General features: G+C 41.4%; 2 protein-coding genes and 1 non-coding gene across 5 annotated transcripts in view; 2 read left to right on the top strand and 1 right to left on the bottom strand.

Annotated features, from left to right (window-relative positions):
* Nucleotides 1-4579: 4579 nt before the first annotated feature.
* Nucleotides 4580-4682, bottom strand: LOC121492249. The gene has a single exon (XR_005988159.1). It is a non-coding gene; the product is annotated as a U6 spliceosomal RNA (small nuclear RNA).
* Nucleotides 4683-8778: 4096 nt separating this feature from the next.
* On the top strand, nucleotides 8779-10274 carry CTXND2 (cortexin domain containing 2). The gene has a single exon (XM_041754973.1). It carries the CDS (start codon nucleotides 8779-8781, stop codon nucleotides 8944-8946), a length of 168 nt encoding a protein of 55 aa, XP_041610907.1. The 3' UTR covers nucleotides 8947-10274.
* Nucleotides 10275-15733: 5459 nt separating this feature from the next.
* The window catches only part of SETDB1 (SET domain bifurcated histone lysine methyltransferase 1), a 35438-nt gene continuing 24832 nt past the window's right edge, over nucleotides 15734-26339 (top strand). For 2 of the 3 annotated variants that reach the window (XM_041754969.1, XM_041754967.1), the window contains exons 1-3: nucleotides 15833-16018; nucleotides 17291-17559; nucleotides 18418-18569. In XM_041754969.1, coding sequence (XP_041610903.1) covers nucleotides 17300-17559; nucleotides 18418-18569 — 412 coding nt within the window. In that variant the 5' untranslated portion in view covers nucleotides 15833-16018; nucleotides 17291-17299. The other variant, XM_041754968.1, reaches the window with a different exon arrangement.

The raw sequence follows: 26339 nt of genomic DNA, 5'->3' as shown, positions 1-26339 counted from the left end.
AAGGATATCTATTGCAATGTTGGTTCACTAATAAATGTGAAACAACACAAATGCCCTCATTTCTTCCACACAATTTGCGATTGTATGGTCAGGGGCAAGAGAAATTTAGAAACTAAAAATATTTTTAAATTGCTACATTTCATATTATTTGGGAAAATCGAAATGAGAACTGGGATCATACCATATTCTCTATTCTGTCCCCAGCATCTAGCACAGTGGTTGAAACACAACAGGCGTGTAGTAAAATTTATTAAATATAGAACTTTTTCAGGAGAGTTACTTTTTAAAGTAATTTAAAGTAATAATATTTTGAAAATGTATCTAGTATTCAAAAAGAATTTTTTAGTACATCGTATGTGCATGGTATATAGTATGAGCCACCCAATTCCTCATCTTGGAGCCCTGGAGTATGTCCCTCCAGGAATATTCTGTGAATTTATAGAGCATATATACATACAGACAGAAAAGGGTGCACATGTGCTCGGACACACACATGTCCTATAGAAGTTTTTTTTAATAAACCACATGAAACCTTAGAGGAAATTGTAGTAAATTTTGCATTTAAGGCATATGTGAGTACTGATAATACCTAATACTAAGTGAAATAGTTTTGACTTCTTTTTTTAAATATTTTATTTATCTATTTATGAGAGATAGAGAGGCAGAATCATAGGCAGAGGAGAGAAGCAGGCTCCAGGCAGGGAGCCCGATGTGGGACTCCAATCCCGAATCCCAGGATCATGCCTTGAGCCCAAGGCAGACGCTCAACCGCTGAGCCACCCAGGCATCCCAGTTTTGACTTTTCTGATTCAAATGTTCTAAGTAAATTATTTTTGAGGAAAGGGATTTTAGAGCTTCACCTATCTTGTTGACAAATAGTTCTTAAATTTGAGCAGACGTGACAGTCACCTTGAGGAGCTGGTTAAAGTGCAGATACAGATACCTCCAAAGTTTCTGATTCATTAAGGCAGGAATACAGAACCAAAAATTAGCATTTCTAACAATTTCCCAGGGAATGCCAGCAATCCAGAGAACTATCACATAGACCAAAAAGCTGGCTCCGGACTCCTCTTCTACCACTCATGTGATATACTGACAAGGTATTACTTGAGCTATTAACCTTGACCACCCCTGGCCTGGCAGAGCTGTGGAAATATTCTTCTACTGACCTGGGCTCCAATTTAATCTAGTGGGATCATTTTCTCATTCACTATGGGAGTGTCTGAAATGTGATCCTGTTTTAGTTGAACTATTCATGAAGCTTCTGAGTGCAGCGTGGGAGTAGGGAAGGGAAAGAGTGACCAACCACTTGCCTTTTTGTAAGAGGGGGTTGATAAAAATAGGGGAGGCTGTCAAGAGATGTGCTAGAGGAGGAGAAGACTGCCCCACCAACAGCCAGTCTCGAATATCTCTCTCTTAAAAGGTAAATAACTGTCCGTGGTGTTTGTTGTTCTGGTGAAGTTTTTATGGGAATAATTCCAGCAATCCTTCTGAGTTTCATAGCGCTTCTCTACAAAGTTGGGAAATACTTAGGGAAATGACTGAAGGGAAATAAAGAACTTTTGTTTTCCTTAGAGCTTTTCTGGAAAAGTGAAACTTTAAGGAAGAGGCACAGTGTTGTTTTGAGGCAAACTTGGGGGAGCCTCTGTCGATCCTATTGCCTAGAGGATGTCTTTGATTTCAGGAATTAGAGGAAGAGAGCTTCCTTTTTCTATTTCCTCACCATCACCTCTCCTGTTAGAGTAAACTTCTGGCTGGGAGAGAAAAACAGGATATTTTTTAGGTGTTTTTTTATTTGTCTTTAAGAAGCTTGGGCAACAAATGGGGGAAATGAAGTGATCTGGGAAGGGAACACGGGAAAGGAAGAGGGGATTGATCTTTCTGGGAAGTGTCTAGTGAAAGGGAACTCCCGCTGTCGATTTACAATTGCAGGAGCTTGGCGCAGTGTAGTATCATAGCCAATGAGGTTTATCTGAGGCGCAATTATTGATGATTTATAATTGCTGTTAGTCTGTTACCCTATTTTAGCAGTACCAGATTTTACACAAGCCACTCGATTCATGCCCCACTTTTCCCGACTTTAGTCCGGAGCAGACCTGCTGTTCATTTCAAACAAAACAGAAACCTGAAGAACCACTAAAAAAAAATTCTAGAATGGATCTTCACTTTGGAAAACAGATTTTGGATTTACCATGGTATCTGTCACTTGACTCTGTCAGAAAAGTGATTTTGCCGAAGGGGTCTTAGAAGAAAGAAAACTGAATATACAAGGCTCCAATAATTTGTGTTTTTTTTCCATTCTCAAAAACTTCTTACTGAATTTTGTATTCAAAATCTTGCATTCTTTTTCTTAAAGAGAGACCTCCAACTTATATGAACTTCAGGACGTATAAAACCTAGAATGTGGGACGCCAGGGTGGCTCAGCGGTTGAGCATCTGCCTTTGGCCCAGGGCATGATCCTAGAGTCAAGTCCCACATCCGGCTCCCTGCATGGATCCTGCTTCTCCCTCTGCCTATGTCTCTGCCTTCTCTCTCTCTCTCTCTCTCTCTCTCTCTCATAAATAAAATCTTAAAAAAAAAAAAAGACCTAGTATGTGACCCCTGCCTATGAAAATAAGAGCCAAGTACATGCATGACCTATTTGCAACCAAAATAACATCAACTTTTTTTCTCTTTTTTAACTTTTCCAATAGGAATTCAATTTACTTTCTGAGATGGAGAGAGGAAAGATATCAGCCTAACAGTAGAAAAATTAGCTTGGTAGAATTTGGCAACCATGAGTGAGAAGTTTGAATAAGTAAACTAGAGACCTTAGATTCAAAGTTCAGAAATTCAGTTTGGTTTTTTTTTTCAAAGATTTTATTTATCCATTTGACAGAGAGAGAGAGAGAGAGCATGCGTGAGCACAAGCAGAGTGGGCAGCAGAGGCAGAGGGAGAAGCAGGCTCTCTGATGAGCAGGGAGCCAAACATGGGGCTCAATCCCACGACCCTGGGATTATGACCTGAGCCCAAGGCAAATGCTTAACTGACTGAGCCACCCAGGTGCCCCCAGAAATTCAGATTTAATTAAATAGGGAGAAGAATCATAGATGACTTGATGTTTTCCAATTTCCAGATACTGAAGGCTTTCCATCTCTCTGCAGCATTTGAGGCTGTTGGCCACCCTTCTTCCTTGAAATTCTCTCATCTGTTCAATTTCGTGACTCCACACTCTTCAGATTTTCCTACTTATAACTATTCCAACTGTGGTTTCTTGATCTCTTTCCTTTGACATAAAAGTGAGCATTCCACTGTTTCAAATTTGCCTTTGGTCATCTCATCCACTTCTATGATTTCAACTACCCGCACTTGGGTGACTCAACTCTAAAGATCGTGCTTTTCTTTACTCCTAAACTTCAGTCCCACATTTCTGCTTCCTGAACATATCACACTAGTACCTTTAAATTCAACCTACTCCAAACTGAATTCATCATAGTCCCTTAAAATAGCTGCTAATTCCTAAAATAAATAATTCTATGAATGGTAACATTTTTCTTTTATCCATCCAAAGTCAAACCCCAGAGTTTATCACTTCCTTCTTCCCTCCACTACATGTCCGTTTAATTTATAAATCATGTCAAATCCGGGATCCCTGGGTGGTGCAGCGGTTTGGCGCCTGCCTTTGGCCCAGGGCACGATCCTGGAGACCCGGGATCGAATCCCACGTCGGGCTCCCGGTGCATGGAGCCTGCTTCTCCCTCTGCCTGTGTCTCTGCCTCTCTCTCTCTCTCTGTGTGTGACTATCATAAATAAATAAAAATTAAAAAAAATTTATAAAAAAAAATAAATCATGTCAAATCCTCTTTCACATCCATTCCTTCCTTTTTGTTACTGTATCATCCCAGTTTACACTTCTGTTGCCTCTCATTGAGACTGCTACAACACCTTCTAATTGTTTTCCACCCTATGGTATCTATTTCCTGTCTCCAATATCTTTTACACACTGTTGCCAGTTATCTTCCTAAAATATGGCTTTGATGATTTACCTTCCCTCATCAAACATGATTTGAGTATGCTTAACATGCCAGGCACTGACATAGATATTAATTCATTTATGTAGGTATACTAAACACCTACAATGTGCCAGCCCTGTCCTAGACACTGAAGCTATGCCACTAATGGGACACAGACCTAATGCTTACAGCTTACATTTCAGTTAGAGTCAGCAGTATGCACAGTAAGATATAGCTGCTGCTCTCATTTATCTGTTCAAAATCCTTCAGTGGTTCCCCAAGTCTGGAAGAATTAAATTCAAATTCTTTATACGGATTTTCAAGGCTCATTATGATTTTTTTCTTCCAAGTTTTTATTTTAAATTACAGTTAGTTGGGATCCCTGGGTGGCGCAGCGGTTTGGCGTTTGTCTTTGGCCCAGGGCGCGATCCTGGAGACTCGGGATCGAATCCCACATCGGGCTCCCGGTGCATGGAGCCTGCTTCTCCCTCTGCCTGTGTCTCTGCCTCTCTCTCTCTCTCTGTGTGACTATCATAAATAAATAAAAATTAAAAAAATAAATAAATAAATAAATTACAGTTAGTTGAACCAATGGAACGATTTATGAATTTGTGTGTTATCTTTGTGCTGGGGCCATGCTAATCTTCTCTATATCATTCCAAATTTAGCACAAGGTTCATCATGATCTTATCTTAAGCAATAGAAGGTACCTAGATGAATAATCTTGAGTTTGCGTGGTTTTTCTATTCTGTATTGGGCACTGTGATTTTTTAATTTTATTTTATTTATTCATGAGAGACAGAGAGAGGCAGGGACATAGGCAGAGGGAGAAGCAGGGTCCCTGTAGGGAGCCTAATGGTGGGACTCGATCCCAGGATCCCAGGATCATGACCTAATCCAAAGGCAGATGCTTAATCACTGAGCCATCCAGGTCCTCCTGGGCACGATGTTTTAAAGGGGATATAGACACACTGGATCTTTTCAGTGGAAAAAGACTAGAGTGATAGACTATATCCTCTGAGAAATTAAGGAAATCAGTCAACAAGTACTTGATAGCTATCTTCAAATCCTGAAAATCTTGTGTATGCAAAAGATATGTGCTACTCTATATGGTTCTAAGTTAAAAGTAGAGCAGTGCTAAAGAAATGGATTAGTCCCAATGTGAAGAACTACTTTTATTATTGCTACATTATTTACAATAGCCAAGATATGGAAGCAATCCAAGTGTTGCATGGATAAAAAGGAGGTTGTGCCTGGGATCGAATCCCACATCAGGCTCCCGGTGTATGGAGCCTGCTTCTCCCTCTGCCTGTGTCTCTGCTTCTCTCTCTCTCACTGTGTGCCTATCATAAATAAATAAATAAAAAATTAAAAAAAAAAGGAGGTTGTGTATACAACATATGGTTAAATATTACTCAGACAGAAAAAATAATGAGAGCTTGCCATTTGTGACAACATGGATAGAAGTAGAGGATATTATGCTGAGGGAAATAAGTCAGAGAAAGACAAATACCATATGATTTCACTTATATTTGGGATCTAAAAAAATGAAACAAACAAAAAGCAGAAACAGATCCATAAATACAAAGATAAAAAGGTGGTTGCCAGAGGGGAGGGTGGGGAGGGGATGGGCAAAATGAGTGAAGGAGAGTGAGAGGTCCAGGCTTCCAGTTATGGAATGAATAAGTCATGGGGATGAAGGGCACAGCACGGGGAATATAGTCAATGGTATTATAATAATGTATGGTGACAGATGGCAGCTGTACTTGTAGTGAACATAGCATACATATAGAACTGTTGAATAACTACACTGTATACCTGAAACTAATATAACATTGTGTGTCAACTATATTTCAATTAAAAAAGAAAGAAAGAAAAAATAAGTACTTTTGGAAAATGGGCCACCTTGGAAGATAGTCATTTCTGGGCCCTGAAGGCCCCCAATGAACTCACTCAAGTAGTTAAAGCAGGGACTTCACAGGAATGATTAGAAAGTTGGTGCCATAAGATGACTACAAGTCATCCAACTATGAAATTCTATGATTTTATAACTTTCACTTTTATGCAATGTGAGCTCTACCATAGGGAATTAAGCAGAGAGACACAGAGGGAGAGAGAGAGAGAGAGAGAGAGAGAGAGAGAGGCAGAGACACAGGCAGAGGGAGAAGCAGGCTCCATGCAGGGAGCCTGATGTGGGACTCAATCCTGGGTCCCCAGGATCACGCCCTGGGCTGAAGGCAGGCACTAAACCGCTGAGCCACCCAGGCTGCCCCCAGCCACCACTTTTAGAAAAATTTCTATAACTAATATACCCCATCTGAGTTTGTTCATCAGGTGAGGGTCATACTCTACACCCGTGAGAAGCAGAGTGTTCCTTCTGACACTGGTTTCCACATTAACAACATTTCTTACTGAGTGCAAGCACTATAGTAATCTATGCTGTGAGAAGTTTAAAATATCAAAACATTTAGATTTTTGACCTCTAGAAGCTATTGGGAAGCAAGAATTCCTGTCCCCTCCAAGGTCCTTCTAGCTGGACTAAGAATGAAATTGATACGAGACTGATTAACAGGAGAAAAATCAAATTTAATAGGTGTACATACAGGACTCCCTATAGACATGGAAATTCCAAAGACAGGCAAGATGAGATATATATGTCATTCTGAACTACAGAGAAGGGAGTAGGGGGCTGGGATTTCAGAGGAAAGGAATGCACTTCAGAGGGTGATAAAAAGAGTGGATGTTTGGCAATTAGATGATTGCCATACCATATAGATGGGTCACTCAGACAAAATTTATCTCCCTTAATAACCCTTATTTTGGGAAACACCCCCCAATTTAGAATTTTTTGTGTGGTTAAGAGAGAGACAAAAGCTGTTCTTGAGGTTTCAGGGTCTCAAATGCCTTCAGTTCTGAATGATGCATATGCCAAAGTGACACATGGGTGCTGGGGGGAGATGATTGCTGCCCTGAATCCCTTCGAAGCCCCTATAAATGAGAGAATATTGGGTTAGTTGTTGCCTCATGCATCCTCCACATTCCTGCCAGTCTGGTATTTCTAACACAAATATCTAACAGTATAATTTCCATGTTTAAAAGCTTTCCAGGGGATCCCTGGGTAGCTCAACGGTTTGGCGCCTGCCTTTGGCCCAGGACGTGATCCTGGAGTCCCAGGATCGAGTCCCACGTCGGGCTCCCTGCATGGAGCCTGCTTCTCCCTCTGCCTGTGTCTCTGCCTCTCTCTCTCTCTCTCTCTCTCTCATAAATAAATAAATCTTTAAAAATAAATAAATAAATAAATAAAAGCTTTCCAAGGGCAGCCCTGGTGGCGCAGCGGTTTAGCGCCCCCTGCAGCCCGGGGTGTGATCCTGGAGACGCGGGATCAAGTCCCACGTCAGGCTCCCTGCATGGAGCCTGCTTCTCCCTCTGCCTGTGACTCTGTCTCTGTCTCTGTCTCTGTCTCTCTGTCTATCTCTGAATAAATAAAAAAGTAAACTTAAAAAAAAATGAAAATAGGCCCCTCACCCCCGTGCCCCCCGCCCCTCCCCACTGCACCCCCGCCTCTCCTCCCTGCGCCCCCCGCCCCTCCCCGCTACAGCCCCCCCGCCTCTCCCCGCTGTACCCCCGCCCCTCCCTGCTGCACCCCCGCCTCTCCCCGTTGTACCCCCCGCCCCTCCCCGCCGCGCCCCCCCCCCCCGCCCCTTCCTCGCTGCACCCCCGCCCCTCCCCGCTGCACCCCCCTACCCGACCCGACCCACCCCCCCAAAAAAATAAAAATAAATTAAAAAAAAATAAAAATAAATAAAACTTTCCACAAAAATAAAAATAAAAATAAAAGCTTTGCGGATGGCTCAGCGGTTTAGCGCTGCCTTCGACCCAGGGTGTGATCCTGGAGACCTGGGATCAAGTCCCGCGTCGGGATCCCTGCATGGAGCCTGCTTCTCGTTCTGCCTGTGTCTCTGCCTCTCTCTCTCTCTGTGTCTCTCATGAATAAATAAATAAAATCTTTAAAAATAAATAAATAAAATAAAAATAAAAATAAAAATAAAAGCTTTCCAATGGCTCCCCATTGATTGCACAGTTGAGTCCAGAGTCTTTAATGTGCCATAGAATGCCCCTAATGAACTGGCCTAGGCTATGGCTCCTGCCTATTCTTCAATAGGAGAATGCATCCCAAATACTTAAATGAGCACTTACTGTTTCTCAAACATACTTTACTGTCCTCCCGGAAGCGCTCATGTTTGTACTTGCGATATCTTCTCTTGTCTAGCTTCTCCTCTTTCCCACCTTGATCTGTCTGGTAAACACTCATTCTCAGGCCTCAGTTCAGTTCACGTATTTGCCTTTTCAGTAAAACCTGCCTTGAGTCTTCCCTTTGGGTCCCTTTCCACTTTTATCAGCAGATTGCTATGGGATTATTTGTTTTCATTCAGGAAGTACTTTTTTTTTCTCTGCAACTTTTTTTTTAAGATTTTATTTATTTATTCACGAGAGACACACAGAGAGAGGCAGAGACATAGGCAAAGGGAGAAGCAGGCTCCATGCAGGGAGCCCGATGTGGGACTCGATCTCAGAACTCTGGGATCAGACCCTGAGCCAAAGGCAGATGCTCAACCACTGAGCCACCCAGGTGTCCCTAACATAATGTTATTAAGAAAACACATGCATACATATATGAACCAATAAGCTTGTTTTATCCTCTTTTGTCTAGGAATATGACAAACATGAAGATATACCTGAAGAGGTAGCTACAGCTAAACAAGGGTAAAGAGGTGTGTGTTCTCATGGATGATTCAAGCCTGTCAAGCAGTGTTGACGTAGACAAAGCCTTCGCCATTGCCTTTGTTGTTCTTCTGTTTCTGTTCCTAATTGTGATGATTTTTCGGTGTGCCAAGTTGGTGAAGAATCCTTACAAGGCCAGCTCTGCAACCACAGAACCATCTCTGAGCTGAACTATGAAAAAGCCTGATACACTCCCCCCCACAGGAGGCTTGAAATCTTCTATACAGATATTTATGACCCAGACTTTATATTATTTCATCATTCTTTGTGTTAGCTTTCTCACTCTTGCATTCCACAATAGGCACATGAGGGTGGGTTGAAAATAATTAAAAGGATGAAACACAAGCCAGTTTACATTGTTCCTATTCAGGGAAATGGTTTCAAAATGGGACTGAGACAGGTTGAACTCATTGATTAAAATAAGGCCATGGGTTTCAATTCTTCAGTATCAAATATCCTTAAGATAGTTGGATATAACTGTATGATATAATTTAATATAATGAAGCTTGGTAAGGACCATTTAAAACTAGTACTCCTAGAGGCAGTCTTAGCAGATCCCTTTAGTTGTGCAAATACAAGGCCAGCAGGAACCAACTGTCCTATGATAAGAGTCTAACAGGACTTTAAAAAATAATAATATATATTTTTAAATTTATTCATTTATTTGAGACAAAGAGAGAGAGAGCAGGGTGGGAGGGAGCAGAGGGGGAGGGAGAAAGAATCTCAAGCAGACTCAATGCTGAGCACAGAGCCCTACTCTGGGTTTGGGGCCCACAAGGGACTCAATCCAACAACCCTGAGATCATGATCACAGCCAAAACCAAGAGTCAGAGGCCCAACCAACTGAGCCACCCAGGCTCCCCTAACAGGACCTTTGTAGTGTATGGGTTTTGTAAAATTTGCTACTCTTCTCAAGTAGGCTGAGATCTGCGGTAGAGGGGGAGTAATTTGCCTTTAATGAATACCTTAATCTTTCCTACCCCACATTTCCTAATCTATAAAAATAACATCTAGTAGATTGAAAAGGGGCCCTCTAGGGAATCCCTGGGTGGTTCAGCGGTTTAGTGTCTGCCTTTGGTCCAGGGCGCGATCCTGGAGTCCCGGGATCGAGTCCCACGCCAGGCTCCCGGCATTGGCCTGCTTCTCCCTCCTCCTGTGTCTCTGCCTCTCTCTCTCTCTATGTCTATCATAAATAAATAAATCTTAAAAAAGAAAAGAAAAGGGGCCCTCCAAAAGATATGTCCATGTCCTCACCCTTGAAACCTAAGAACATGACCTTATTTGGTAAAAGGATCTTTGCAGATATAATTAAGGATTTCAAGATAAACTCATCTGGGATTATCTGGGTGAGCCCTAAGTCCAATGACAAATGTCTTTTATTAAAGACAGTAGAGAAGGGACGCCTGCGTGGCTCAGTGGTTGAGCATCTACCTTTGGCTCAGGGCGTGATCCCTGAGTCCTGGGATGGGGTCCCATATTGGGCTTCCTGCATGGAACCTGCTTCTCCCTCTGCATGTGTCCTGCCTCTCTCTCTGTGTCTCTCATAAATAAATAAATACAATCTTAAAAAAAAAAAAAAGACAGTAGAGGAGATACAGAGAGACAGAGGCAAAGGCCATGTGAAGATAGAGGAAGAGATTGGAGTCATGCAACCACAAACTAAAGGACCTTTGACTAGAACCACCAGAAGCTGGAAGAGGCAAGGAAAGATTCTCCTCAAAGCTGTTGGGAATACAGCTCTGCCAACACCTTGACTTTAGATTGGTAGCCTCTAGAAGTGTGAGAAAATAATTTCTGTTGTTTTCAGCTAATGAGTCTGGTAATTCATTACGGTAATCATGGGAAACTCATGTATTCATACACAGTGATGATGGTGGTGGTTGTCATCATCATCCCAGGGATCTTTTAAAAGGAAAGAGAAGGAAATAATAATCTGTACTCTCCAAAATGTGAAGTTAGGGGAATTTGGTAGAGTAGACTATGGCCAACCAGCAGGAAAGCTTATGAGAGAATTCACTAGAAGGAAAGAGGGCATCTTGGCCACTGACCAAGGCCCACCACTGAAGAGGATGGAGTCTAGCACAGTAAGTGATAAAGACAGTGATTGTAAAAGCTCTCAGGCTCAGCCATGCTGGCCAAATATCCTGGGCAACAGTATGAGGATGTGAATCAAGAGAACCATAACCTTGGAATCTAAATATGGGGCATCACGTGTGCTTGTGCAGGAACTTGGACTAGTGTGCAGCCATTACATAAGACGCATATTCATGGACCAGGCTGAACGAGGTTTTTGGGGGTTTTTTTGTTTTGTTTTTTTGTTTTTTTAAGATTTTATTTATTTATTCATAAGAGACACAAAGGGAGAGGCAGAGACATAGGCAGAGCGAGAAGCAGGCTCCCTGTGGGGAGCCCGATGTGGAACTTGATCCAGGATCCCGGGATCACGACCTGAGCCAAAGGCAGACACTCAATCACTGAGCCACCCAGGCATCCCTGAACCAGGCTTTAACAGCAGTATGGAAACATAATGGTATGGAGACATAAACCTATCCATGCACTGTTAGCAGAGACTTGATAATTATTTCTATTTCTGACTCCTGCAAACAGGACTGCCTTGGCTGGAGTAAGTCCCCAGGGTTATTTGAAAACAGAGGCAGGGGAACCAAAGCTTTGCAATGGGGTACTAGACCTTACCTTCACTAGAACAGAGGGTGCTATATTGGTTAAAGTAAGGCAAGAAAGAGAGAAAGAAAGTTTACTTGTACTGTTTTGATAAAAAAAAAATTCAGGACAAGGGGAAGGTCAAGGTAAAATGAAAGCAGATGAAGATTGATGTAAGTACTGGAAAGCTACCATGTATTCCCTCCAGGAACTGAGATAGTCACCTTAAATAAAATGCAAGTATACATATGATTAATGAGAATATCAATAGGTAGCCATTAGAGAGTCACAGGTTTGACTGTTAACCTGAGTTTCTACAGTAACTTAAGAAAAAAATGCATTAGTCAGAAGAAGTGGATTATCTGTGGAAGACCAAAAAATGGAGGACCTACCCAAGGCAAACTCACAGGGCCAATGTGAAATGCTGTTCAGGGGGGAAGGCAGTTTAGCCATCGGTCAGTAGAATATTTCCAGTCCCAGTAGCTAGATGATCCCTGGTGTGTAGATTCAGGGAGTTGCAACCCACATACCTTGGGTTTCTCTGTTTTGGTTTGGTTTGATTTTTTGGGAGGGAAAGGTCTCTCTGGTTTTATTGCTCATATTATCTCTGTTAATCTGATGCCCTTAAACATTCCTTTCACTCACCTTAAACTGGCAGCTTACAAATCCAATTGGTTTGGGAAATCTTATTGGCCAGATGCTTTCCAGTGTTTAAAATCTACAAAGTGAAAAAAAATAAAAATAAAAAAAATAAAATCTACAAAGTGGGATGCCTGGGTAGCTCAGCGGTTGAGCGTCTGCCTTTGACTCAGGTCCTGATCCCAGAATCCGGGATGGAGTCCCACATCGGGCTCCTTGAGGGAGCCTGCTTCTCCCTCTGCCTCTCTCTGTGTCTCTTATGGATAAATAAAATATTTTTTTTAATTAAAAAAAATAAAATCTACAAAGTGTGTGTCTGTGTGTGTTGGGATCTCTATGTGGTTTTTTGAGTCAACATTTAAAATTATTATTACAAAAGGAGTAAATGTACACAGTAAAAACAATTTTCAAACATTACTGAGGGTAAAAATGCAGAAAATTCCTAGATACTGTCATGTTTCCCAATCCTTCTATCTGGAGGTAACTGCTGTTAAGGTAGTTTGTTTTTATGTTGTAGAAGTGTGTATTTTTCCAAGCATGTTCCTTTTCATTTAATTTTTAATGTAATAATTTTGAATAAACTATTCACTTTCATGTTTCAAAATTCAAAAGCTATAAAATAGTGTACCATGAAAACCTTTACTCCCATTCACATCTGCTACCTTCCAATTGCCCTCTTCTCAATCAATATTAATCTCTTATGTGTTCTTCCAGTGATCTTTTATGTATATGAAATTAAAAAATGTTTAAACATGTATTATTTATACAAATAAAAGTGTGCTATATATACTGTTATTTTTTTAAAATTATTTATTTATGATAGTCACAGAGAGAGAGAGAGAGAGAGAGAGGCAGAGACACAGGCAGAGGGAGAAGCAGGCTCCATGCACCGGGAGCCCGACGTGGGATTCGATCCCTGGTCTCCAGGATCGCGCCCTGGGCCGAAAGCAGGCGCTAAACCGCTGCGCCACTCAGGGATCCCTATATACTGTGTTCTATACCTTTTCTTCTCATTTAATAACATTTTTTTAAAGATTTTATTTATTTATTGACAGAGAGAGAGAGAGAGGCAGAGACACAGGCAGAGGGAGAGGGAGAAGCAGGCTTCACTGAGGGAGCCAGATGTGGGACTCGATCCAATGTGGGGCTCGAACTGATGTAGGACTCAATCCGATGTGGGACTGCAGCCTGGGGTGTGATCCCGGGTCTCCAAGATCACACCCCAATCTGCAGGCAGCGCCAAACCGCTGCGCCAGCGGGGCTGCCCTTAATAACATTACTTAAAGATTACTCTCTACCAATGCACAAAGAGCCTCCTTTTTTTCAAAAACATAGTTGAAGGGATCCCTGGGTGGCGCAGCGGTTTGGCGCCTGCCTTTGGCCCAGGGTGCGATCCTGGAGACCTGGGATTGAATCCCACGCCATGCTCCCGGTCCATGGAGCCTGCTTCTCCCTCTGCCTGTGTCTCTGCCTCTCTCTCTCTCTATCATAATTAAAAGAAAAAAAAAATAGTTGAAGAGTATTCTGTTTGGGTGTGCCATAATTTGTTTAACCAACACCTGCTGATGGAAATTTGTATTGTTTCTTTTTTTTTTTTTAATTTGTATTGTTTCTAAATATTTTGCTATTTCATGCAATGTTGCAGAAGACAATTTAGCTCTTACCTCATATCAAAGGTATGCATATTGAAATACATGCATTTCAAAGATAGGGAGTTTAATTCCTAGAAGTTGAATTGCTCATTTAAAAAGTATTACAGAGATCCCTGGGTGGCGCAGCGGTTTGGCGCCTGCCTTTGGCCCAGGGCGCGATCCTGGAGCCTCAGATTTGAGTCCTGCATCAGACTCCCTTATGGAGCCTGCTTCTTCCTCTGCCTGTGTCTCTGCCTCTCTCTCTCTCTCTCTGTAATAAAAAGATTTTATTTATTTATTCATCAGAGACAGAGAGAGAGAGACAGAGACAGAGACACAGGCAGAGGGAGAAGCAGGCTCCATGGTGAGAGCCCGAAGTGGGACCAGATCCCAGGTCTCCAGGATCACACTCCAGGCCAAAGGTGGTGCTAAACTGGGGAGCCACCCAGGCTGCCCTGGTTTATACCTTTTAAATGAATTTAGGTGCGGTTAGTGTAAAGAGAGCTGAACAAATTAAAGTAATGACGAAATAATGTGGTAGTCAATTCTGCTGGTTCATCAAATACACACAGTTCTTTCTCCTTCCAGATATGAGACATGACTGTTCTTCCTGGCCCCCTTGTGATTGGGTAGGGCCTTATGACTCAGTCAGACCAATGAGTTGTAAGTGCAATAGTCCTGAATCACTGTAACTGCCAATGTGAGGCCCACTAGAGATCTCTCTTCCTCTGGTCTGACTTACTCATCAGCCTGGGCTCCTGAGCAGATATCCTAGCAGAGCTCCAAAGTCAACTTACTAGATATGATTATGTAGCATTAAGCAAGAAATATATGGTTTTTGTTTTAAGCTTTTGAAATTGTTTGTTTCTACAACACAGCTTAGTCTATCCTGATGCAGATACTATTTTAAGACCTATAAAATTCTTAAAAATTAAATAGTCAACATCCAATCTTAATGAGGGTGTGGGGAAACATATGTTCAAAGATTTGCTAGTGGGAATAAGAATGGTTTCAACATTTTTGAATAGTAATTTGAGAGTAGATTCTATTAAAATGAAAAAAAGTGTATATGTATTTTTATACTCAGATTCCATTTTGGGGAATCTCTGCTATAAAAATAAAAGTACTACTTCAAAATGTACTGTAATGTACTGTAATGTAAATGGAATCTCTAGATGTAGTAAGAAGAAGGGGGGGCCACTGTAATGTAATGTAAATGATGTTAATGTTTATCATTTTATTATTTGTAGTAGCTAAAAACTGAGAACATCTTTCTAAATATGATTTTGCCACACTATGAAGTATTGTGCAATTGTCAAAAAGATAAATGTTATAGTTTTTACTGACTTCAAGGGATGTCCGTATGTGAAACCAAAACAAAACAAAATTCATATTCAGGGATGCCTGGCTGGCTCAGCTGGCAGAGGGTTGTGAGTTCAAGCCCCACCCTGGGAGTAAAGATTACTTAAAAATAAAATCTTTTTTTTTAATAAAATCTTAAAAAAAAAATCCACATTCACGACTGTATACATACAAGCCTAGAAAACTAATTTATTTTACCTCAAAGCAGCAGGAACAGTAAGTAATGGAAGGAGGAGAAGATATTGTCACATTTTTCTTTTCAGATTTTGAGACAGAGAGGAATAGAGGGAGAGAGACAAGCCAACTCTGTGAACACAAAGCCCTACTCCGTGCTCCAGCCCAGGACCCTGAGATCACAACCTGAGCTGAAATCAACAGTTAACCCACTGAGCCACCACGTACCCCGCCTTCTTCTTACTACATCTAGATATTCCTCCACTTTTTACAATGTGTACCACTTATGTAATATCAACCGGGTGAAAAAAAAACTAAATATAAGTGTTCGCCAACTGAGTCTTTACAAAATAAACTTAATACTACTGCCATTAGCTGGGGTTGGCGGAAGAGACACAAGACACAATGTACTCCAGGCCAACGCCTACTTCACCCGGCCAGTTGCCTCCCACGAGTGCCGGGAAGGCTCTGCTTTGACGCATGCGTACTTGCCGGAGTTTGCCGGGCCTTGGAGGGGGCGCTCAGAGGCTTTGGGTTTGACCCCGTCAGGCTACCGTCGCGGCCACCGGAACGGCACCTGAGGTTTGCTTCCGGGCGTCTCTTTTGCTTCCCTTTCCCTCCCTTCCTCACGCTTATTCCCCTCCCCCTGCTCCCTTTCCTTACGGTTTGGTACTCCCCTTTCGAGTCCGACCCCTGTGTCTCCAGTCTGGGGTCCGCTTGGTGAAAAAGAGCCGTTGTAGCTGGAAGCAGGGAGGTGTGGGAAATACTAACTGAGGTATTTGGAGGCTAGGGGCCTGTCTGGAATGTTTTGTTTGTGGGAGGAGGTTGGGCGTGGGTGGGAAGGAAGTCTTCCCCGAGAGGCGAGCGGGGGCGGGGTTGAGCTGGGTTTGCGGGTGGGTGGGACGCAGCCCCGAAAAGGGTAGCGCGGAGGTGGGGCGGTTTGCGGGCCAAGGGAAAATGGAGGCGATGAGAACTGGTCCAGGGGTCGCACGGCATTCTGGCATCAGTTTTGCTTTAACCGTTTGTTCAAAAGAGCAGTTAACACCACTGCATGGGTTGTTTGAATTGTAGTTTCAAGGTAGCTACATTTTATTCCCAGATTGCTTTAATTTCCCTTTACTTTTGGGAGACCTTTTTGCTTTTGTGTGCATAAGTGTTAATATGACTTCATAAAGTAAATTTCCACTTGGAAGCAAAGTAATGTAAAGCGAACAAGGATATAAAGAGGAAACGAGTTAGTAATAGACTAACCGCTCCTTTTTTTTTTTTTTTTAAGATTTTATTTATTTATTCATAGACACCGAGAGAGAGGGGCAGAGACACAGGCAGAGGGAGAAGCAGGCTCCACGCATGGAGCCCGATGTGGGACTCGATCCTAGGTCTCCAGGATCACACCCCAGGCTGCGGCGGCGCCAAACCGCTGCGCCACCGGGGCTGCCCTAACCGCTCCTTTCTAGGTAGAAATGGGTGTTCAGATTGGCATCGCATGCAAACAAAGATTGATCCCTTTAGTCAATTAAGGAACACAGGTCACAGAAATACTTTCCTCAGCAAATTGATTCTCTTCTGTTTCCTAAAAACATTATTTTCGGTAGCTCCTTGTTGCATAATATATGTTCTCCATACCCTCAAACTTTTAAATCTTTAGGCCCAGTAGTCTGTAGGATATGATAAGAATGCTATAAAATCTGGGACGCCTGGGTGCCTCAGCGATTGAGTATCTGCTCCCAGCTCAGGGCGTGATCCCGAGGTCTGGGGATGGAGTCCCGCTTCAGGCAACTTTTGAAGCCCCTGCATCTCCCCCTGCCTATGTCTCTGTCTCTCTCTCTCCTGTCTCTCATGAGTAAATAAAATCTTTAAATAATAAAAAAAGAATGCTGTAAAATTTTAGCATCAAATCCAGGAGAATGGAGAGAGAGAACACAGAATCAAACCTAACTGTATTTGGATAACAAGTTGTAGTGTAGGAGTGAGTTTTATTAGGATATTGAAATTTAACGGTTATAATAACTCCTAAGGTAATTTTAGTCTTCCTTTCTGTGTAAAGGGCAACAGCATGTCCTCCCTCCCTGGGTGCATTGGTTTGGATGCAGCTACAGCTGCAGTGGAGTCTGAAGAGATTGCAGAACTGCAACAAGCAGTGGTCGAGGAGCTGGGTATCTCAATGGAGGAACTTCGGCAGTTCATTGATGAAGAACTAGAAAAGATGGACTGTGTACAGCAGCGTAAGAAGCAACTAGCAGAATTGGAAACATGGGTAATACAGAAGGAATCTGAGGTGGCCCATGTGGACCAGCTCTTTGATGATGCATCCAGGTGAGGACTAAATGGGAAATAGGAAATCTACACCTTGGCAGACATTCTAGAGGTATAATTGTTCATGACATTGTGCCAAGCACTTTATGCTTTACAAGGTACAAATGTATAGAACCTTCCTCTTCCTCATAGGTTAGGGCCAAAATCTGACCTCTCAACCACCCACATAGAGAATATTCATCTCTCGGAAGCTAATGTATGGTCAACAGTAGGGGAGTCTGGGTCTCAAGTCCCTTCGTCGTCTTTCTCCTCTACTCTGCTTCCAAACAATTACTTTGTTTTCTTAGTAGATACTACATTTGATCTTAGCCAAAAGGCCGAGAAGCGATGTTTTCTTAGTAGAATGTTCTAGGGAGTGAGGATTGTAAAGCTTTGCTGTCTTATGTAACTGGTGCGTGAGCCCTGTATCTACTCCTAAATCCCCAGAAGATTTGTGTCAGGTACTTAGTTGTGAATTAGAACACATTTTCAAATAACAAGATAAATGACAAGATGATTGAAAGGACTGTATTCAGGGCTTATTGTGGATTTTTGAGAATCTAGTCTGGAAACCACTATTTAAATGTTTTTCTGTGAGTAAAGCTTTTTTAATTCTAATGGACGGGTAGCTCAGTTGCTTAAGCATCCAACTCTTGACTTCTGCTCAGGTCTAGATCTCAGGAGGTGAGTTCAAGCCCTGCATTGGTTGGGGAGCCTACTTAAAAAATAAAAAGAAATAAAAATGAATTCTAAATGGAGACACTTTGGAATATGGCCTGCTTAAATTGAGATCACTGTACTTAAATAGATATAAATTCTGATGGCTTTTATACCTATTTCTGCTGGCTTTGACCTTTTCTACATGTTTTCCAATATTAGGGCGGTGACTAACTGTGAGTCTCTGGTGAAGGACTTTTACTCCAAACTGGGACTACAATACCGGGATAGTAGCTCTGAGGATGAAACTTCCCGGCCTACAGAAATAATAGAGATTCCTGATGAAGATGATGATGTCCTCAGTATTGATTCAGGTAAGAGATAAGGCTCCAGGTAAGAAGTCTCAGGATTGAAATTTAAACACAGGAAGTTAAGCAGATAAAAGAAAGGAGAGACCATTGTCACTGACTCCATATTCCAAACCATTGGACTTGTCTGTTACCAAAAGAAATAGAACATTATTAGTCTCATAGATGTCCCCTGTGTGCTACTTCCTGATTGCATGACCTTCCTTTCCCGGTTCTGTCTGTTACCAAAAGAAATAGAACATTATTAGTCTCACAGATGTCCCCTGTGTGCTACTTCCTGATTGCATGACCTTCCTTTCCCAATTCTGAATTCCCTTTTCTTTGTAGGGAGCATTAGCACGTATGTATATATATATTTCAAAATGGTAGATTGTTTGGTTTTGTCTATTTTTCAGGGTTTTTTTTTTTTTAATTTTTATTTATTTATTTATGATAGTCACACACACAGAGAGAGAGAGAGAGAGAGGCAGAGACACAGGCAGAGGGAGAAGCAGGCTCCACGTACCGGGAGCCCAACGTGGGATTCGATCCTGGATCTCCAGGATCGCGCCCTGGGCCAAAGGCAGGCGCTAAACCGCTGCGCCACCCAGGGATCCCTATTTTTCAGGGTTTTTTAGGTATAATTACATACTATAAAAATCACCCACGTTAAGTGTATAGTTTGAGTTTTAGTAAATTAATATAGTGGTGCAGTCTTCACAGTCTGGTTTTAGAATACTTGGAATTACCCTTATACCTGTTTGCCTACCTTCTCTATTTTCACCCCTAAGTAACCACTGATCTGCTTGCTTCCTTTTTGCCTTTTTTAGAAATTTCATATAAGTAGAATCACAATTTGTTGGCTTTGTGTCTGGTTTCTGTTGATTAGCATAATGTTTTTGAGATTAATTTATGTTACTGCATGTATTCATAATTTTCTCCCATTTTTTTGCTGATTAATACTCAGTTTTATAGATACACCACATGTTTTTATCCATTTTAAAATTGATGAATATTTGGGTTGTTTCCAGTTTGGGAGGCTATTAGGAATAATGCTGCTATGTATATTTATGTATAAATTTTTTTTTTTTTTTTATGTATAAATTTTTATATAGTCGTTATGTTTCATGACTCTGGGTATTCCACCTAGGAATAGAATTACTAAGTCTTAGGGTAGATGTATATTTGAATTTTTAGGAAACTGCCTTAGTGTTTTTTTTTTTTTTAAATTTTTTAATTTATTTATGATAGTCACACACACAGAGAGAGAGAGAGAGAGGCAGAGACATAGGCAGAGGGAGAAGCAGGCTCCATGCACCGGGAGCCCGACGTGGGATTCGATCCTGGGTCTCCAGGATCGCGCGCTGGGCCAAAGGCAGGCACTAAACCCCTGCACCACCCAGGGATCCCTGCCTTAGTGTTTTCAGAGGGGGTAGCTATATCATTTTACATTCCCACTAGCAAAGTATGGGATTCCAGTTTCTTTACGTTCTTGACAATGCTTAATATTGTCAGACTTTTAGCCATTCTAGTGTGTATATGGTGCTATCAAATTGTAATTTGCATTTTCCTAAGGAAATTGAGCACCTTTTCACATACATACCTGCCATTTATGTATGTTCTTTGGGGAAACATCATTCAAATCTGTAGTCTTTTTTTTTTTTTTTTTTTTGGAATTGAGTTGTCTTTTTATTGTTGATTTACAGAACTTAGGCTTTAGGTACAATTCATTTATCAAATATATTTTGTTTTATTTTGTTTATTTTAAGATTTAATTTATTTATGCATGAGAGAGAGAGAGAAGCAGAGACATAGGCAGATCCAGGATCACACCCCAAGCCAAAGCAGACACTCAGTTGCTGAGCCACCCAGGCATCCTATATCAGATATATTTTATATACACTTTTTCTCAGATGTGGTCTTTTAATTTTCTTAATGTTTTTTAAGAGTAAAACTTCTCAAGGTAAGGGTTGAAGGTGGTTTGTTTATTTTGCTGATGGCTATCCAGTTTTTCTCCCACCATTTGTTGAAAAGGCTATCCTTTTAGTACCCTGGTCAAAAATCAACTGGCCATGTATATGAGGGTCTATTTCCAGATGCTATTTTGTCACATTATCTTAATATCTATCTTTATACCAGCACCAAACTGCTTGTATTACTGTGAACTTCTGGTATGTTTTAAAAATCACTTCATGAAAGTGCTCCAGATTTATTTGCATTTCATATAACTTCAAAATAAATTTTTGGATCAGCTTGTCAGTTTCTATCAAAAACATTTTTTAGGGGCAGCCCGGGTGGCTCAGCAGTTTAGTGCTGCCTTCAGCCCCAGGCCTGATCCTGGAGACCCAGGATCAAGTCCCACGTCGGGCTCCCTGCATGGAGCCTGCTTCTCCCTCTGCCTGTGTTTCTGCCTCTCTCTCTCTCTCTCTCTCTCTCTGTGTCTCTCATGAATGGATAAATAAAATCTTAAAAAAAAAAATTTTTTTTTAAACCTGCTAGGATTTTTAATAGGAACTATATTGACTGTAAAGGTGAATTTAGGGAGCATTATCTTTTAAACAAATACACGGTTTCCTAATGCATGAATATGGTACATCTCATAAGTGTTTTATTTTTAATGCTAATGTGAATGAAATTATTTAATTTCATTTTAGGATTGTTTGTTGCTAGGATATGAAAATTAAGTTGATTTTTGTGTATTAATCTTATAGCCTGTGACCTTATTAAGCTCACTTATTCTAGAATTGTTTTTGTGGATCCCTTGGGATTTTCTAATATTACCTCATGCCAAATAAAATCAATTTTACTTCTTCCTTTCTAATCTAGATGTCTTTTATTTCTTTTTCTTGCCTTATTGTTCTCTAGAATCTTCATACAATGTTGAATAAGTTTTGAGAGCAGATACTTTTTTTTTTTTTTTTTTAAGATTTGTTTCTTTCTTCATGAGAGACACAAAAAGAGGCAAGAGACATAGACAGGGAGAAAAGCAAGGCTCCTCAAAGGGAGCCCAATGCAGAACTCGATCCTAGAACCCCGGGATCACACCCTGAGCCAAAGGCAGATATGCTCAACCACTGAGCCACCCAGGTGTCCCCAGACATCTTTTCCTTGCTCCTGAGCTTTAAACATTAATTGTAATGTGAGCTGTAGGGTTTTTGTAGATAGTCTTTATTGGGTTGAAGGCAGTTGCTTCTACTCCTTGTTTGCTGAGAGCCAATCATGGCTTGATTGGATTTTAGATTTTGTCAGTTACCTTTTCTGTATCATCTGTAGATAATCATATAGGTTTTGTCCTTTTTCTTATTAATAAGGAGTATTCTAATAATGATTTTTCAGATATTAAACCAGCTTTGCATTCCTAGAATAACTTCTAACCCCACCCTTGCCACTTTGTCTTAGTGTGTAATCCGTTTTATATGTTTCTGTATTAGATTTGCTAATTTTAAAAAAAATTTTTTTAAAGATTTATTTATTTATTCGTGAGAGATACAGACAGAGAGGCAGAGACACAGGCAGAGGGGGAAGCAGGCTCCCTGCAGGGAACCGGATGCAGGCTTGATCCCAAATCCCGGGATCAGGACCTGAGGGAAAGACAGGTGCCCAGCTGCTGAGCCGCCCAGGCATCCCAACTAATATTTTGTTAAGAATTGTTGCACCTATGTTCATGAGGGCTGCTGGATTATCATTTTATTGTGATATGTCTTTTTGGCTTTGGTATTAAGGTATTAATGGGCCTTATAAAGATAAGTTGGGAAATGTTCCCTCCTCTGAGTTCATATGAAATATTTTTGTTTTAAAACTGTATTTAGGGGATCCCTGGGTGGCGCAGTGGTTTGGCGCCTGCCTTTGGCTCAGGGTGCGATCCTGGAGACTTGGGATCAAGTCCCACATCGGGCTCCCGGTGCATGGAGCCTGCTTCTCCCTCTGCCTGTGTCTATGCCTCTCTCTCTCTCTCTCCCTGTGTGACTATCATAAATAAATAAAAATTAAAAAAAAAAAAAAGAAAAAGAAAAAAAAATAAAACTATTTATTTGAGAGAGAGAGAAAGCAAGAGACAGAGCATGAGCTGAGGGAGAAAGCAGACTCCCTACTGAGCAGGGAGCTGGATGTGGGGCTCCATCCCAGAAGCCTAGAATCATGACCTGAGCCGAAGGCAGACACATAACCAGCTGACCCAGGTGCTTCTGAAATAGTATTATTTCTTCCTTAAATGTTTGATAAATTCAGCAGTGAGACAGTCTTCATTTGGACATTTTTTTTGGAGGACTTTTTTTTGTGGATTTTTTTTTTAATAAGCTTTTTAGTTTGGAATAGTTTTATATTTTTGTAAAATTGCAAAGTTAGGGATCCCTGGGTGGCGCAGCGGTTTGGCGCCTGCCTTTGGCCCAGGGCGCGATCCTGGAGACCCGGGATCGAATCCCACATCGGGCTTCCGGTGCATGGAGCCTGCTTCTCCCTCTGCCTGTGTCTCTGCCTCTCTCTCTCTCTCCCTGTGTGACTATCATAAATAAATAAAAATTAAAAAAAAAATAAAATGTGAGAGCTGAAACCAAATATCAATAAACCTACTCTTTAAAAAAAAAAAAAAAAAAAAAAAAAAATTGCAAAGTTAGTACAGAGTTCTTGCATACTTTTCGCTAGTTTCTTCTAATGTTAGTATTTTATGTTACCATGGTATATTGGTCAAAACTAAGAAGCAAACATGGGGCAGCCCTGGTGGCTCAGCAGTTTAGTACCGCCTTCGGCCCAGGGTGTATTTCTCTCTCTCTCTCTCTCTTTCTCTCTCTCTCTCTCTCTCTCTCTCTCTCTCTCTCGGTCTCTCATGAATAAATAAATAAAATCTTAAAAAAAAAAAAAAAGCAAACATGAGTGTGTTATTTTTACCTCAATTATAGATTTTTAATTTCTGGGTTTTTTTCCAATATAGGATGCCACACTGAATTTATTGTGGGAAGGTTTTTAATTACTAATTACTTTTCTTTATCTGATATGTCCCCCCTCCCTTTTTTTTTTTTTTTTAAGAGAAAGAGAGAGAAGCAGAGGCACAGGCAGAGGGAGAAGCAGGCTCCATGCAGGGAGCCCAATGTTGGACTCAATCCCGGGTCTCCAGAATCACGCCCTGGGCTGGAGGCGGCGCTAAACCGTTGAGCCACCCAGGCTGCCCCCCCCCCCCTTTTTCTAAAGATTTTGTTTATTTATTCATAGAGACACTCACACAGAGAGAGAGGCAGAGACAAAGGCAGAGGGAGAAACGGGCCCCATACGGAAGCCAGACGTGGGACTCGAGTTCTCTCTATATTTGTCCTAGTTGAAATTAATTGAATTTGGACCTGTAGATTCAAGTTTTTCATCAAATTTAGAAGTGTTTCAGTATTTCATTTTTTAAACTATATTTTTTCAATGTATTTTTTTAAGATTTTTTTTAAATTTTTTTTTAATTTTTTTAAATTTATTTATGATAGGCACACAGTGAGAGAGAGAGAGAGAGAGAGGCAGAGACACAGGCAGAGGGAGAAGCAGGCTCCATGCACCGGGAGCCTGATGTGGGATTCGATCCCGGGTCTCCAGGATCGCGCCCTGGGCCAAAGGCAGGCGCTAAACCACTGCGCCACCCAGGGATCCCTTTTTTTAAGATTTTAAGTAATCCCTACACCCAACATCAAGTCAAACTTAAGACCCCAAGATCAAGTTGCATGTTCTACCAACTGAGCCATCCAGGTGCCCTAGTCCTTATTTCCTCATATTTTATCTGGCCCCTTCTTTCTCGCCTTGCCTTCTGAGATCCCCATTACGTATATGGTAGGACACCTCACATTGTCCCATAAATCTTTGAAGCTCTGTTCATTTTTCTTTAGTCTTCTCTTTGTGCTTTGGATGGGACAATTTCTCTGTACAAGTATCTACATTCTAGTTTACTTATTCTCCTGCCATTTTAAACTTGCTTTCTTAGTTTTTGTAATTTGAATTCCGGAATTTCCATTTGCTTCTTTTTATCGTCAACTCTTTTGTTTACTGAGTATTAGCATATTAGCATATAGCATTAAGTCTTTGAACGTAATTTGTTTTAGCTCTTAGAGCATATTTATACATGCAGTTTCTAAGTCCATGCAGCATGTCTGTTTCTCTTTTTTTTTTTTAAAGATTTTATTTTATTTATGTATTTGAGAGAGACAGAGAGAGGGAGAGAGAGGCAGAGACACAGGCAGAGGGAGAAGCAGAAGAAGAAGCAGGCTCCATGCAAGGAGCCCAACACGGGACTCGATCCAGGACTCCAGGATCACGACCTGAGCTAAACTCAGGTGTGAGTTTACACTCAGGTGTGATCACGGCAGCGCTAAACTGCTGAGCCACCCAGGCTGCTCAGCAAGTCTGTTTCTATTACCAGGGTTTGTTCCCTGAGCATAGGTCTCACTTTTCCTGTTTCATCATTTTTTGTTGAAAGCTGGACATTTTAGGTAATACAGCAAGTCTGAATTTTAGAGTTTCTGTTTTCTTTTTCTTTTTTGATGGAGGACAGGCAGAGGGAGAGAGAATCTTAAGCTCCACTCCCAACATGGAGCCTGATGCAGGGCTCAAACAACCATGACCTGAACCAAAATCAAGAGTTAGATACTTGACCAACTGAGCCACCCAGGCGCCCCTCTGTTTTCTTTTTCATTCTTTCAAGTAATTTTTCTCAGACTGCCAACTCTTTCTTCCCTTTAGTGTGCAGCTGACGTCTCTGCTTGGTTTTTATTTTTTTTTAATTTAAGATTTATTTAAATTAATGATGATTTAAATTAATGATGATCATGATAGACATAGAGAGAGAGAGAGGCAGAGACATAGGAGGAGGGAGAAGCAGGCTCCATGCCGGGAGCCCTACGTGGGACTCGATCCAGGGACTCCAGGATCGCACCCTGGGCCAAAGGCAGGCGCTAAACCACTGAGCCACCCAGGGATCCCTCTGCTTGGTTTTTAAATTTAAACTATATGTTAGCTTGGCTCCTAACAGTTGCCCCCCTTTTAAAAATAGTTTAGCCATTGAGTTTTACAGAGATATAGAGAATGCATTCAAAGTTGCATCTAGTTCTCAAGTCTCTGGGTTTCTTGGATCTTTTCTGTATGTGCATAGTTTAGCAGTCACCCACAGATTCATATATACATATAACTTTATATAAGGTTGGCTCTTAACAGTTGCCCCCCTCCTTTTTTTTTTACATTGTTTAGCCAGTGAGTTGTGGTTTTGTTTTATAAATTTTATTTATTTATTTTAGAGAGTATGTGGAGAGGAGGGGAAGATGGAGAAGGGAGAGAAAATGAAGCAGACTGTGCTGAGCACAGAGCCCAACACCGGGCTTGATCCTACCACCTTGAGATCATGATCTGAGCCAAAGTCAGAAGTCAGATGGTCAACCAACAGCGCCACAGAGGTGCCCCTAGCCAGTGAGTTCTACAGAGGTATAGAGAATGCATTCAGAGTTGCATCTAGTTCTCAAGTCTCCATTGACTCTCCTGGGTCTTCTCTGCATGTGCGTAGTTTAGCAGTCACTCAAGAAGGCATAGAAAATTTGTCTAAGGGGATCCCTGGGTGGCTCAGTGGTTTAGCGCCTACCTACCTTTGGCCCAGGGCGTGATCCTGGAGTCCCAAGATCAAGTCCCATGTCAGGCTCCCCGTGTGGAGCCTGCCTCTCCCTCTGCCTGTGTCTCTGCCTCTCTCTCTCTCTCTCTCTCTCTATGTCTCTCATGAATAAATAAATAAAATCTTTAAAAAAAAAGAAAGAAAAAGAAAATTTGCCTAAGCCTGTCCATGGCTCT

The sequence above is a fragment of the Vulpes lagopus genome, chromosome 5 (assembly GCF_018345385.1).
Source record: "Vulpes lagopus strain Blue_001 chromosome 5, ASM1834538v1, whole genome shotgun sequence".
Classification (NCBI taxonomy): domain Eukaryota; kingdom Metazoa; phylum Chordata; class Mammalia; order Carnivora; family Canidae; genus Vulpes; species Vulpes lagopus.
Note: the sequence above shows the minus strand (reverse complement) of the source record. Positions and strands in the feature narration are given on the sequence as shown.